This window comes from Danio rerio, chromosome 23 (genome assembly GCF_049306965.1).
Source record: "Danio rerio strain Tuebingen ecotype United States chromosome 23, GRCz12tu, whole genome shotgun sequence".
Lineage (NCBI taxonomy): Eukaryota > Metazoa > Chordata > Actinopteri > Cypriniformes > Danionidae > Danio > Danio rerio.
In genome coordinates, this window is record NC_133198.1 from 21,605,235 (window position 1) to 21,621,071 (window position 15,837).

Genomic DNA, 15,837 nt, shown 5'->3' on the forward strand with positions numbered 1-15,837 from the left:
GTTACTTTTTTAGTAGCGTAGTTTGACAGTAGCTTGGCTAATTTTACTGATGAGTAGCTTCCCCAAAACATGACACACTGCAGCTTTAAGCTACAGACTTGCATGTAAAAGTGCCTAATAGTGAAAGTTGAAAATGCCAAATATGGCAGCCTAGGAGCGCTACCCAGTGGCCATTATCATTACTGCACATGTGATGTGCTCCAGCTTTGATTCAGATATAAAAAACAAAAACTAACAAATCTTATATGCTGTTTATTAGCCCAACCAGCTTGCTCAATTCTTCATGCACATATCTCTCATAAACAGAACTAATTTAAATAGCAAACATGAGAATAACAATCAGGTAACTCATATGCATCTACATAAATAATAAATCACACATGCACACACAAATCATACGCATTATTAACAATTTAACTAGTAAATGAGGTGTAATTACAACATCGCAGAGTCGTATTTGTTTTCACTAGTGATTCACTAGTAGCGTAAAGCAGGAAATATTGTCAAATAAGTCAAACGTTATTAAACAAAACGATCTACCAAGTGAATGTGGGGTCTTGAAATGTTAGGATATCTACAGAGAAGACACACTGTACATGCCCGGATGAGGAACTGAGGGCAGTGTGAGGACAGGAGGGAGTTTCTAGCAGCTCTGGTGGGGTTGGGCTAATGTGATGTAGCTGTAATAATGGCCACGGGGTGAAAAGGCACTGCTGTGTAAACTGATGTCAGCGAGGATCATCGCTGTGTGTGCGTCTCATCTGCTCCGCTTGCCTCACAGCCTCCTTCAGCTCCCCTTGAGACAGCAGCCTGCAGTGGCGCAGGGCAGAGAGCAGCTGCGCCCGAGAGTTACTGATGAACGAGTGGGAAAGGAAGTAGGGGAGACCACCTCCCTTCTTCAGGAAGTAGAGCGGCACACGCACCATACCCAATACCTGGTGACACACGAGAAAGTTCATAACAGTCAGGGTTCTGGAAATTAAAAATATATTGATAGATTTTATTCATCAACAGCCCTTAAAAAATGTTACATGGCCTAAATATTTAACAGTTTTACTAACATTTAAAACTTTTTAAAAAGGATATTGCTCATCACATCTCTGCCCATAATCTGCACCAACATTAAGCAGCTGCTGAAAACCAGCGCTACTTGGGGAAAAGATAACCAAATCATCAGCATACATGTCATGATTTATTATAGTATCACCAAGCACACAGCCAGTCCTACAATCACTTAATTCCCCAGAAAACTCGTTCATGTAAACATTAAAAAGAGCAGGTGAAAGTAAACCTCCTAATCGTACTCGAATGCATCCTTTAAATGTATAAGATACAGCATTGCCCCACTTAATCCGCATACTTTGATTAGTATACCAGTAAGTAAAATTCTTAAAATACTATTGGGTATTCCTCTTTGTTTCTATTGTTTCATAGGAATTCTTTGTTGGAGCGTTATAAGTTTTGAACTCAATCAAAATAACTGAAGCAAATGATTTGAAGCAAAGGTGTTTTTTGACAAAAAGACAAAGCAACAAGACTGTGTACTTAATGGCGGTAACCAAAAAAATCCTTGCGTGTGTTTATGCAAAATTGCTCTATATTACATTATAATAAAGCTCATTTCGATTCTAATGAGGGAAAAAAATACAATCCCTTGAAAAATGGCAAATGACCCTGCTTAAAAATCCAGTTTAAACCAGCCTAGGCTGGTGGGCTGGTTTTAGCTGGTCAATCGGCCTGGTTTTAGAGGGGTTTTAGCCGCTTCCAGGCTGGTTTCCAGCCATTTCCAGGCTGGACTTAGCTGGTCAGGCTGGAAAGTAACCAGCTAAAACCAGCTTGACCAGCCTAGCCAAGCTGGGAGTCCAGCCAAAACCAGCTATATCCAGCTTAAACCAGGCTGGTCAAGCTGATTTTAGCTGGATTTGGCTGGTCATTTTCCAGTCTGACCAGCTAAGACCAGGCTGGAAAGGGCTGGAAACCAGCCTGGAAGCGGCCAAAACCCCTCTAAAACCAGGCTGGTCAACCAGCTAAAACCAGTCTAGGCTGGTTTAAGCTGGATTTTTCAGCGGGGGACAAAATTGAATTAAAGATTATGTAGGAATTCACTAACCAATATAAATTTTTGAAGTTCTGGTTACAATATTTATAATATATATTATAAAAATGTATATCCTACAAGTCAGCCTACACGGAATCTGCACGCACAGAAATCCACAGATGTTTAGCCCATCATTGAATCTATTTATTGACTTCTGTAAATTTATATTTATTCAGTTTTTCTGTTAATTTCAGTAATAATATTGACTAATATGGAAATGTTGATGACTTATTTTTCCAGAGATGGGTTGCGGCAGGAAGGGCATCCGCTGCGTAAAAACATGCTGGATAAGATGGCTGTGTATTCCGTTGTGGCAAGCCCGGATTAATAAAGGGACTAAGCCGAAAAGAAAATGAATGAATGAATGAAATGATATGATTTATTTACAAAACAGTTTGTAAAGTCATGTTTTCTGCCTTTTAGTAGATATATTACATGAGAGACTTGCTTTGCTCATTAAGTGAATCAAATTAGATTTGCGGGTGAGGCAGTGGCGCAGTAGGTAGTGCTGTCGCCTCACAGCAAGAAGGTCGCTGGGTTGAACCTCGGCTCAGTTGGTGTTTCTGTGTGGAGTTTGCATGTTCTCCCTGCGTTCGCGTGGGTTTCCTCCGGGTGCTCTGGTTTCCCCCCACAATCCAAAGACATGCGGTTCAGGTGAATTGGGTGGGCTAAATTGTCCGTAGTGTATGAGTGTGTGTGTGAAAGTGTGTGTGGATGTTTCCCAGAGATGGGTTGTGGCTGGAAGGGCATCTGCTGCGTAAAAACTTGCTGGATAAGTTGGCGGTTCATTCCGCTGTGGCGACCCTGAATTAATAAAGGGACTAAGCCGACAAATGAATGAATGAATGAATTAGATTTGCATCTTAAGCATTAAATAAAAGTTTAAAGGTATTATCTGTTTTTTTATATATTACCTTTTTAAAGTTACAATACTCCCAAAATAATTCTGCATAAATCTGCAGATTTCCACAAAATTCTGCACTGCAATAGCAAAAAAATGTCTGCAGATTCTGTCTGGCCCTGCTGATAAGTAATTGTGAGCATAGCATGTGAGGCTGCATTAATTACATCATTTGTGAATGAAAGGTGGAATTGTCTGTACAGCATAACATGGTAATGCAGCTTTTCTACATGAATTCTTCTGTTAAACATGATTATTCAAAAACAAGTTGAGCTAATGTGAGCCAATGGGTTCAAAAAAAGCATGTACAATCGATTAACAGCCTCAGAGTTCTGCCTTTCAGGTTTTTCAATTATCCTTAAAATTAAGTTCCCTAAGGAGTAGGCTTTTCCCAAAAGAGAAAATCAATTAAGTTTTTACTTACAGTATTTATTTACAGACTCAGCACCCACCATGACTGAGCACATCCTCTCAATTATGAATTTCTCAGTGAAACTTAATATATTACTGCATTTTTCTTAACTTCTTTTAGGATAAGACAAATTTGAAATTTACATCTAAATGTAATATTTTGTATGTCCTCATTAAGTTCAACTGTTAATTAAAACTTTATTCAGGTTTTCTCTGAATGCATCCATTTGAAAAAAAAGTTGTTTCTATAAATATATTAAACCAAATAAATTGTTTTGTATTTCTCCATCATTTTTATTTTTCTTCCTACTGACTCAGTATTGTGACTTTCCAGATGAAATTAAATCTTGAATAGAACAGTTTTGTTTCAGGACTTATGAAACTATTAGATCTTTTAAATTAATTTTTAAATCCCTATAGAACAAATAAAAGAAAAAATTACATGAGGAACTAACACTGCTGAAACGCAGACAGTTTTGAAACTTGTTTACACACAAAAAAAAAAGCTTTAAAGGGAAAATTAACCCCCCCCCCCTCCCCCCCAAAAATTTACTCTCCCTCAAGTGCTTCCCTACCTTTATTCATTCATTTTCCTTCGGATTTGTCCCTTATTTATCAGGGGTCGCCACAACGGAATGAACTGCCAACTAGTTCAGCATATGTTTTCACAAGCGCATGTCCTTCCAGCTACAAGCCATCACACACAGAGCCAACACCCAGAGGAAACCCATGCCATCACGAAAACATGCAAACTCTACACAGAAATGCCAACTTGTCCAGCCGGGACTTGAACCAGTGACCTTGTAGCTGTGAGGCGACAGTGCTAACCACTGAGCAACTGTGCCTCCCAACCTTTATGACTTTCTTCATTTTGTTAAACACAAAAGAAGACATTTTGAAGCACGCTCAAAACCTGTAACCACTGACTAAAATAATAAGGAAAATCAAATAATACTGAAGTCTACATGTTTCCAGATTTACACAATTTTTTTTCTTTTGTGAAAGTCGAACAGGTTTAAAATCAGTGAAGGAAGAGTATTGATGATCAAATAAAATTTTTAGGTGAACTGTCCCTTTAAAAAGACAGATAAAGAAGACAGAGAGTTAACCTCTAAACCGTGGTCAGTGGCGGAGGCTACAGCCGCTCTCTCTATCTCTTTCAGCTCTGCCTCTGTCATCTTCTTGATGTAGAAGTGTGTGATGAGACGAGGGCATGATGAAGATACACAGGAGGACATGTGATCGTCCACGCCCACCGGCACAGCCACGCCCACTTCTTCGTGTAGCTCTCTGCTAAGCCCCGCCTCCAGCGTTTCCTCGGACGGGTTCACTAACCTATAAAACAAAATACAAATGATTATAAAAGTAAAGCGCAGCTTCCACGAAGAATATATGTGCATTTACAAACAAGAAGTATTCAGAGCAGACCAGAAAGAAACCCTCACCCCCCTGGAAAGCCCAGCAAGCCATCAAAGCGCATCTGCATCTGAATGACAGTAATGTGAATTCAGGTTCATAACTTCAGGACATTCATGCAAATAGGACGACTGTTTTAGTAGCGCACCTGTCGTAGTCACTCAAGAACAGTCACAGTAGGTTACAGTTAGTGCACTAGCTCATCCTTACCAAAACAATATGTTTGATTGGGATTTTCCCGAAGAGTTTGGCACTGGAGTCTCCATACAGCATGACATGACACGCGTGTCTGTAGCCCTGACGGGCCAACGCTTCGTCCCTCGTCATCTTCTCTTCCGCCATTACAGGACTAGCGATAAATAAACAAATAAACCTGACGCTTTCTGATAAGGAAGAAACAACTCTGATAACATTTGCGTTTGCGAGCAGTAGTAACGTGCTACTATAATCACCTGACTTTATTTCAAAATAATAGTCCATTGAAAACGCAGCTCTATTCATTTTAATAGTGTTTAAGGGAGAAACTATTATTAAAATGCAATTGTTGAATGGATGGATCTTTTACGACAAACGGAAGGCATGTTTATAACAATATTTAATACTTTTTAAAACAGAATTATGGATATTAAGAATTAATTAAGCAGCTAATAGCACGTTTAATTAATTTCGAGAAGCCTTCTTAAGTAGTCTTGTGTGTGCCAGTAAATAAAAAAATAATAATTTAATGTAATTTAACAACAACCTTACTCTCATTATTATTTATTGGCCAATTTTCAATAATTAAGTTAAATTAAATCAAACGAAATTAATTAATTTATCAGTATTTAATAAATAGGTGAAATTTAATTATGCTACATTAAATACTTTATTGTCTAATAATCCATAATTAAGCAAAAGTAAAATATATAAAACTCCAAAAACTTGTAAGATAAAATTTTATAATTAATTTAAACTTAAGGTAAATATATATTTTTTTATTTTGTCAATATTTAATCATTTAATCACATAAGATTTAAGAATTCTGGAACTTATTAACTAATTAAGTGCCTACTTTTTCCCTATTCTCAAACTACATAAGTCGTCCAATAGATGGCAGTAGCAACTAAACTGTGCTGAAGATGTTATCACTAGAAAACAACATTAAGAACAGAACAGTTAGAAAGGATTTGAACATGAAAGTGTCTATGCTGAAAGAAGTGGATAAAGATTTAGTGCTTGTCTATTGTCAGTCTGAATGTATACCACCTGTTCACAGCACCGGAAATAACCTCTAATATCTAAAAAGAGTGACTTCAAAAGCAGAACCAGTTCATCTGATATAACTTTTAATACCTCCAACATGACTGTCCGTTGTTCCCTATTTTGAAATAGCTGTGGCAAAAACATAGTGTATCAGATAGAGGATTCCAAATTACTTTGCTTGAGATATTAACAGGAAAAATGGTCTATAAACGTTTACAAATACTCTTTAAAATAAACTCAATATTCTCATGTCAAACCAGGCACCATTTACTTAAGGCTGTCATTTCAGAAGTTCTGTATCAAAATATAGTGTGACATCATTTTATTCTGTTCTTTTCTATTATTGTCTATTTTATGCTACAGGGCTGTTCTGTTGTATGGTTGAATTATTTTAGTATCTGCACAGCCTACAACGCTCAAAAAATCAAAACAAAATGAACTAAAATGTTTTGGATGAGACGTGTATGAAACTAATCTTACAGACAGCAATGGTTTGAGGACCCAAATAAATAAATAAATAAAAGAAAAATACAACACCTGTACAATGTCTTAAGGTGAAGTAACCATAAGCTGAATAATTGACTCTGGTCTGTTGAATTTTTAGAAAATAATGCACACTGAGGTATCACAGCCACTTCATTTTGTTTTGCGGTGGGTGTGCATTATTTTCCAACAATTCAATATTTAGTCGAACATCATTTCTTATATATTCTATGGTGGTTTCTCAGGAAAGCACAGCAATGCATATCTGCCGAAAAATTACAAACACAATGTTAGATCAAAGGCTGCAGCTCAAACACTAAACTCAGACAAAGGTCACCTTTATTCATGGTGAAACATGTCCTATTGCGGAACATAATGAAGTAATTTAATTGTCTAAAAGGGCTTTTCTCTGTAATTATTGCACACTCACAACCCTGTTCGTGTACTCACCGGCCACTTTATTAGGTACAACTGTCCAACTGCTTTTTAACACAAATTTCTAACCAGCCAATCAAATGGCAGCAACTCAATGCATTCAGGCATGTAGACATGGTCAAGACGATGAGCTGCAGTTCAAACCGAGCATCAGAATGGAGAAGAAAGGTGATTTCAGAAAATGCTAATCTACTGGAATTTTCACACACAACTATTTCTAAGATTTGCAGAGACTGGTCCGAAAAAGAGAAAATATCTATTAAGCAGCAGTTCTGTGGGTGCAAATGCCTTGTTGATGCCAGAGGTCAGAGGAGAATGGCCAGACTGGTTCGTGTTAACAGCAGCTCAAATAACCACTTGTTACAACCGAGGTATGCAGAAGAGCATCTCTGAAGGCACAACACATCGATCCTTAAAGTGGATGGGCTACAGCAGCAGAAGACTACACTGGGTGCCACTCCTGTAAGCTAAGAACAGGAAACTGAGGCTACAACTCGCACAGGCTCAGAATTTGGTAGGGTCAGAATTTGGCATCAACAACATTACAACCTAGATCCATCCTTCCTTGTATCAACGGTTCAGGTTGGTGGTGGTGGTGTAATGGTGTGGGGGATTTATTATTTTTTTGGCTCACATTGACCCCATTAGTATCAATTGAGCACAGTGTCAACGCCACAGCCTACCTGAGTATTGTTGCTGATCATGTCCATCCCTTTATGACCACAGTGTAGCCATCTTCTGATGGCTACTTCCAGCAAGATGACGCGCCATGTCATAAAGCACGACTCATCTCAGACTGGTTTCTTAAACATGACAATGAGTTCACTGTACTCAAATGTCCTCCAAGGTCATTAGAACTCAATCCAATAGAACACTTTTGGGATGTGGTGAAATGGTAGATTCACATCATGGATGTGCAGCCGACAAATCTGCAGCAACTGCGTGACACTATCATGTCAATATGGACCAAAATCTCTGAGGAATATTTCCAGTACCTTGCTGAATCAATGCCATAAAGGATTAGGGCAGTTCTGAAGGCAAACCAGGCACTAGTAAGGTGTCCCTACTAAATTGGCCGGTGACTGTATGCTAAACAGATGCCTATTGGTGAAACCCGGGTATTACATGTAATTTGATTGACTTCCTTCCTCACTTGTTTCCAAACAAACTTCCTTTTCTTCTTCAAGAAGCATAATTTGTTTTGTCTGGTTCAACTGGACAGTGCAATCATGATGGATTAATAAATTCCTAAACAAATAAACTGTCGAAAGTATATAGATTTATTCCAAATACACTACAATAAAAATAGCAACAGATCCAACTGTAAATATGGTACTAACACGTGTCTGTTCTTCCGCAGTGTTGGATGTGGCTAATGTGGGTTTTCTGAGTCAGTCGTGTGGATGCTTCCATCAATAACTGGGCCTCGAATTGTTAAGAGGTTTTACATAGCAATATGTATGAGAGACTGACTGAATTAACCCATATACACGTCCCATCCCAATCTTTCAAATCTCTCATCGTCCCATACTAGGAGACAGTAAGTGAACATGGAGATGTGCAGGTTTATGTAAGTGGGACTGAGAATTTTAATTGTACTATTTTAATAGTAAAAATGATAGCATAAGCATATGCTGGGAATGTTAAGAGAAAACAAGACAGGTGGAGAGATAAAGTTTTAAGGTTGTAAGAGTTCGTACATGATCACCATTCAGTCACTTCAGAATGGCATTTCAGTCACTTCAATTTCATTCATTTAAAAAATAATCATGAAGTATGAGTGCTATTATGATTTTAACATAAATGAGATGAAATGAACAGTATTATGTTGGTAAATTAAATGAAACGATCTTGTTATTATTGTTTTTGGCAAATATTCAATGATTAAATTTGCTAGCTCCCATTGCTACTCATAAGGTGCACAATTAATAATTGCAAGTTAATCCACTAAAAATTTTGTTCGGATTGGTAATCTTCAGTCTTTCAGTAGTGAAATTTAAACCACAGTGAACTGAACTAACCTGAACTTAATTTCTGAAAACTGGACTGACACAGTTTCAATTTATTAGAACTTTTATGTTAAGCTGCTTTGACAATCTACATTGTAAAAGCGCTAAATGAATTAACATGAATTGAATTTAATGAATTGAATTGAATAATCTTCAATCAACTATTTTGCTTTAAGGTTTAAAATCCTTAACTTGATTTTACCAAGTAGGACATGTTCAACATCTATGTTGATCCTGAAAAAACATTTCAATCAGCCAATCAGAATTAAGGGATATGTTTACAGTTTATGTTAAGTTTAAACTTATGGTCATGCACTTTTACATGATTGTTATCCAACTATTATTCCCCTCTGATTTAGGGAATAATTTACAATTATGGTTGGGTTTAGGAGTAGGTAATGGGTTAGAATTACATTTTCCAACAAAAAATTATGTTCCAGGATCAACATAGAATCCAGGATCGCATCACACTTGGCAAAAGCATGACGTGCGTTCAAAATGGTGGAACTTTTGTGATGATGTCACTTTGACAGCTTCAGTCACAATATTTTTAACCAGACCCCTCTGACTGTTAGTTTGCTAATAGAGAATGATGGACAAAAAGAATTCCGAGCCCCTACTAAATATTCAGTTTCAGTTGGAAGGACATCAGCAAACTGAAATAAGTCTCAGCCATTTCTGCAATATTAATAATGCCAAAAAAACTTTCAACAATTAGTTTTAATTTAAATGTGTGCTTTTTCAAAAATCCGCTTTGGCTGCGTCAGATAAACAGCACAGTGACAGACATGAAGGAAGCAGATCTCACGTAACATTTTTGAGAAATACTACAGTAAAAAAATTTCCCAATTATTATTTGATGTATTTGTTGTTGAGTTTATTCAAGCCTTTCTGCAACCATGAGTCACACAAAATGTCGTTACAAAGTTCACGTTTCCACACATACACAGCGCTCACATTTAACTTTGACTGTTTTTGCGTGCAAATGTGACAGGATACGGTTTAATATCCACTGCTGTATGGATATCTGTTATGTTAATGTACAAAATAAACCTGATTTAACGTCCACAAACTGAGATTGAAGTGTATTCTTTTATATCTGTACTGACATGCGGCTGTGATGATGAAGTAAAGATGGTAAAATCGCTGTAATTCATTACAAACATGCACTGATTTAAAAACGTTTTAAACTTGTAAAACTCATTCTTGATCCCATTTGATAAGGATTGATGATCACAGCGAGCTGAACGGATATTTTAATCCTATAGTTTCTTTATGCACTTCCTGTTATGTTGATATGATTATGTGCTTTACTATAGAGACATGCTAATACATGGCTGTCAATCAATTCGGTGGGCAGGGAAACCGCACTCCTACGTCAGGTTGTGGTGGGCCTTAAACTGGGAGGGATTTGGATCCTATGTTAACATCAGAAAATTAAGACTTAATTTCTTTACTATATCACTCCAATATGACTGTGGACACACTATTCCTACACACAGTTCTGTCCAAACAGCTTTCAAAAGATGATTTTCATCATAGGCGCCCTTTAAAAGTTTCAGCAAACCAGAATTTAAGTCAAGAGTCAAATTTTTGGTTTTATAAAACCTAAATGAAACCTAACCCATCTGCGCACATACTGTAGACTTAAAATGTGCATCTAGGACTGTTGAAGTCAGCATTGACCCCAAAGCCTTGTTAACTCTGTCCGTCCTCTCTGGGCTTACAGTGTGGCAGGGGCTTGCGCCAGAATGGCTGGGCTATTCTTGATCCTGAGCGCTTTCTAAGTTTAAAAGGTTTATGTGAGCTGCTGGCTATTGTTCTGGTGAAGGCGTCAGGGATTGTTACGGGGGATCTTAGGGGCAGGGGGGAGAGATATACTGCTGTCAAAATCCAGACCAAAATAGACAGACAGCTGTGGGTGCTCATATCTAGGCTATCTGTTTGAGTGTGTGTGAGACTGACGGTGGAGTCCTGACACAATGGAACTGGATGGGGGAGAACAGCTCTGGTTGACTCCATCCATTGAGTCACTTCTAAAAGATTAGCTGATTACTGATTAGCTTACATTATTGCCAAATTGTAATAAAGGCTGGTTGGTAATCCTGAGATCAGGGCATCTAGCGTTTCTCAAACTCTCCTTCTCTTCATTCTGGCTCTCAATCGCACACAGGTGCAGGGGAGGGGGTCGCTGTGAGCGAGGGTCTTACATTGCTGTCAGAGGCAGATCAGAGGGAAAAATTAATGTGGAAGCCTGAATTGTGGGGGATCTGGTTCACAGGTCTGTGCTTGGTAAAAAGATCACAGATAGGATTTAGAAGATTGGGAGATACTGTATGTTATGATTGGCAAGAGGAAAACATTTATTTAGAGGCAGTTTATCTGTATTTTCATTGCCTCCATTGTGTGTGGGTATACAGAATGCGACCTCCCTCCTCCACCTCTGACATTTTAGCATTTGTGGTAGAGAGAACGAGAGCTGATAATCTGTAACAACTGCTCACCATCTGTAGAACTTCAAACCCTGGTTCCTGGAAGCTTTGTTCAGGTGTGCCATTTCAGTCGCTCTGTTGTGGCAAATGACATTGTAATGAATTGGACAATGTTGGAGAGCAACTACATTAAAGACAAGTGCTGAATTGCTGCATTTAATAACAGAGCTAAGAACTTGCCCAAGTGAGCTACACTTTTCAAGTCGGAAAGTCCTATCAATTCTGGTCAATGAATCACCTTAATGGTTCTCGTTGTTGTACTCTTAACGGGCACTTATGGTGAAAAATCTACTTTTCAAGCTGTTTGGACAGACATGTGTGTAAGTATAGCGTATAGACCGTCATATTGAGGTGATATAAACACACCCAGTCCTTTTTTTAAAATTTAACAACATAAAAATGGTGGACCAATTAGAGCGGTCTTTAGATCGACCGCAACTTGACGTAGGAGTGCGTTCACCCCGCCCACCAATATTGATTGACAGGCACGCGTCACCTAATCCTCGGTTTGGCGTTTCATGTCCACCATTTTCAGCGTGTGAGTCAAAGCGATGTCACTAAAGGAACACGCTTGCTCTATTTTTTAGATGCAAGGCTCATTGGGCTCAACACAAGATCAGCATGCACCACATGATCGCTCTAATCAGAATTATTGTTTCTAACTTAGTTTGTTTATAGGTGGGTTTGCAAACTAGTGTACTTTTCATTGCATCTATCATAAACTTCAGTGGTTTGCATTTCTAGCGGTCACAGAAGCTCCCTGTGAGTGTGATCTTAACAAGGTGCAACTGTAAAGTGCGAGCGCCTTTGCCTCACGTGAGTGTCGTTCCATTAGAAATAAAATAACACACTTGCCTGCAGGTTGCACACCATATGCGCAGCGCTGCGCCACGCAGCGCCATGCATTTTAGAATTCTAAACATAGATTTCTGTCAGGGTACACGCAACGGCGCTTCAAGTCGATGACTTGAAGTCGGCGGCCAGCCAGGATTCGGGACACTTCATGTATCCACAGAGCGCTATCTGAATAGTTCATTTTAAATAACATGCGAATATGCGTGTCTAAGTGTGGCGTCTTGCGGCTCTAATCGGGTCATCTGGTTTCTCAGTCAAATTAAATTCAGTGTGCGTGGTTATTAGTCTTGGTGTACAAGCTCGGCACTTGAAACTAGCTCACAGTTGCCTGTAAAACTACACAAAGACACAAACTTACACAAATCGTGTACTCTCTGCTTGGTCTGTGTCCGAGGCACACATATAAGGCTGAATACTGATCCTTTCATGCTGCTTGTCTCTGTCTGCCTGTTTGTTGCCAAACACAAAACGGGAGAGCTCTTGGTTCCGCCCCCTTGTTACGTTGGGCGGGAATTCGAAACTAATTTTCATGTGAAGCAACACACCCCTAAAACAGCGAGCTGTGTACTCGCCCCCAAAATGACACTTTTTAACACATTATCAAAAAAAAATCTGAGTTGTGTTTTAAATTGAACCTAGACTGGTACACTCAAAATACCCATAATATTAATATCAAATAATTAAAAGGGGTAAACTATGTGCTCTTTAAATGACACAGGTAACTCTCAAAGACTTCTTCTGAGTGTACACTTTCATGTAATGCCACTTTAACCTTTTAATAGGCAAGATTAGTCCTGAAAAACGGCAAACATGTACAGTTGCACTCCAACACTAATCAAACACACCAAAACAAAAACAAAAAAATCAAGGTCCAAGAGTTACTATAAAGCTACAGGCAGCTGAGATTTTTCAAGGCTGGATCAAATGGACTGCACGGCTGTTGCTCTCAATGACTGTTTTACATGGACATCAGTAATCAAATGATTTGCCTCAATCTGAATAAGACAATAGCATGATTAAGGCATTTACATGAGTTGCTTTTTTAATTTTTCTTTCATGATCCCGTTATACATGTTATAAGACATAATTCCATTCATTGTATCACAGTGCTATCCACATTTCCTCCGGAGATCCATGTAATTTTGAGAGTTTCATTTTTAATTTTAGGGGCAATGCAGTGGCACAGTAGGTTGTCGCCTCACAGCAAGAAGGTCGCTGGTTGGAGCCTCAGCTGGGCCAATTGGCATTTCTGTGTGGAGTTTGCATGTTCTCTTTGTGTTTGCGTGGGTTTCCTCCAGGTGCTCCGGTTTCCCCCACAGTCAAAAGACATGCAGGTGAATTGGTAAGGCTAAATTGTCCATAGAGTATGTATGTGTGCGAATGGAAGTGTATGGGTTTCCCAGTGATTGGTTGAGGCTGGAAGGGCATCTGCTGAGTAAAACATATGCTGGATAAATTGGCGGTTCATTCCGCGGTGGCAACCCTAGATTAATAAAGTGACTAAGCCGAAAAGTAAATGAATAAATGAATTTTTTAATTTTAACGACAGTTTGGCAGTTTCACTTTCATTCAGGAACCCTTCATGCATGCCCCCGTGACAAACAAGATATTGGATGCGAGTATGAACTGTTGGAAGAGTATTGTTTTAATGGAATATGATACTGCACACCGCATGGCAAAGAAAACCCTCCGCATTTCATGATGCAGGAGTCTGTGGTCCTTCACTGACTCGGTGGGTGCATAAAATAGCGTCAAACAGCCGTGTGTGTATAGACTATCCTGTCGCAAAATGCAGCGAAAATCCTACATGACTGTATTAGTCTGATTGCTGTGTTCACATGTCTGTACTGCACTTCAGTAATGCCACTAAAATCAGCATACTCCACATGTCCTAATTTGATTTCTTTTTAGTTCGATTATGACCTTAATCGGATTAAATTAATCAAAAATCACTGTTTACATGGTAGACTCTTAATCAGAGTATTGTCTTAATCCTATTAAAATCAGATTATTGGTTTCCATGTAAACGTAGTCAATGTCTGAACTTGTCTGAACCACCCCTGGTCCAGGAGAGACTGTAAGGATCTAGCTTCGTTCCATGGCAGTGAGTGCAAATAGAGGCCTCACAGGACATGCATGCAGGTCTAATAAGGTGCCCATAGGGTGTCCCATGCATCATTTAAAATTTCCACTATCTGTCCTCGATAAACACTTCTGCCAATCCAACACTGAGATGAGTTCTGACAGTCAAAGCTGCACTAATAATTGGATTTACACGCAAAAAATAAAGGTTCCAAAGTATGGTTTTCACAGGGATGCCATAGAAAAACAAATTTTGGCTTCCAAAAGAACCTTTTAGAATCCAGTTCTTATTTTTATTTAATTTTTTTTTAATCTGAAGAACCTTTTACTAAAATTAAAAATAATAATAAAAATGTTTAAAGGATTGTTCATGGAACTATAGGGACTTTCACAACAGAGGGATGCATAAACTGGGTAATTTGAGCCCCGTTTCGGGAAACTACATTACTTTCTCCTTTAGGATGTCAGTGTATGCTGATTGGGCCATACAAAACATGGCATGGTATTTTACAGATTAACGAGACACGTTCAGAAACTAATGTTAGCGGCATTCAGCTATTCTCGTTATATATATGCTGCCCTTAGGAACTTTGAGAAAGTTTGGAGTTATGCATCACTGCTATGCAGATGATACACTGCTTTATATCCAATGAATAATAGCTTAACCCTCAAGAGATTTGAAGATTGTCTTCGCGAAACCAAACTCTGGCTTATTGATAACTTTATGCTTTTGAATAGAGATTGTTACCTCACCTCTGAAGTTATGAACCTTGGGTTTCTACAAGACAGTAGTCTAAAACTTGACAAACAAATAAGTAAAATACTATGTTCAAGTTTTTATCATCTACGACGACTAGCCACAGTGAAACCCTTCCTAAGCAGTAAGGGCTTTAAAAGGATTATTCATGCTTTTTTCACATGATTAGATTATTTTTATTCTTTATATCTACCTTCATCTTCTATTTCAAGACTTTAAGTGGGCCAAAATGCGTCCGTTATTGCGATCCCTACATTGGTTGCTGGTTCATTTCCGAATAGACTATAAAATTTTACTCTTTGTTTATAAAACCTTGCATAACCTAGCGCCACTGCGTCTTTCTGATCTGATCACTAGTAAGGCCCAAACCGTTTGGATTAAATTCCGACTGCTTTCTAATGCAAATACCTGAATCTCGTCTCAAATGTAGGGACGATAGAGCCTTTGTAGCTGATTCCAAAACTATGGAATAAGTTACCATTAAAAATTAGAATAGCAATCACTCTATCTATTTTAAAATCGATGTTAAAGACTCGTCTTTTTTCAAATGCATTTAATATTCCCTTATGGCAGTTCCAAACTATATTAAATCGCTTCTTTCTCAGAAACTTTTACTGTTGTTACTATTGATTTAATGTGTTTTTATTGTAGTGTAT

The 15,837-nt window shown here is 38.3% G+C and overlaps 1 protein-coding gene across 4 annotated transcripts; it reads right to left on the reverse strand.

Moving 5' to 3' along the window:
* Window positions 1-237: 237 nt before the first annotated feature.
* Window positions 238-5,290, reverse strand: zgc:103759. 4 transcript variants are annotated; one of them, NM_001006008.2, is given in 5 exon segments: window positions 238-684; window positions 749-935; window positions 4,520-4,745; window positions 4,856-4,896; window positions 5,037-5,290. In NM_001006008.2, coding segments are annotated over 5 exon segments (627 nt in total). In that variant the 5' UTR covers window positions 5,169-5,290; the 3' UTR covers window positions 238-643.
* Window positions 5,291-15,837: the final 10,547 nt, after the last annotated feature.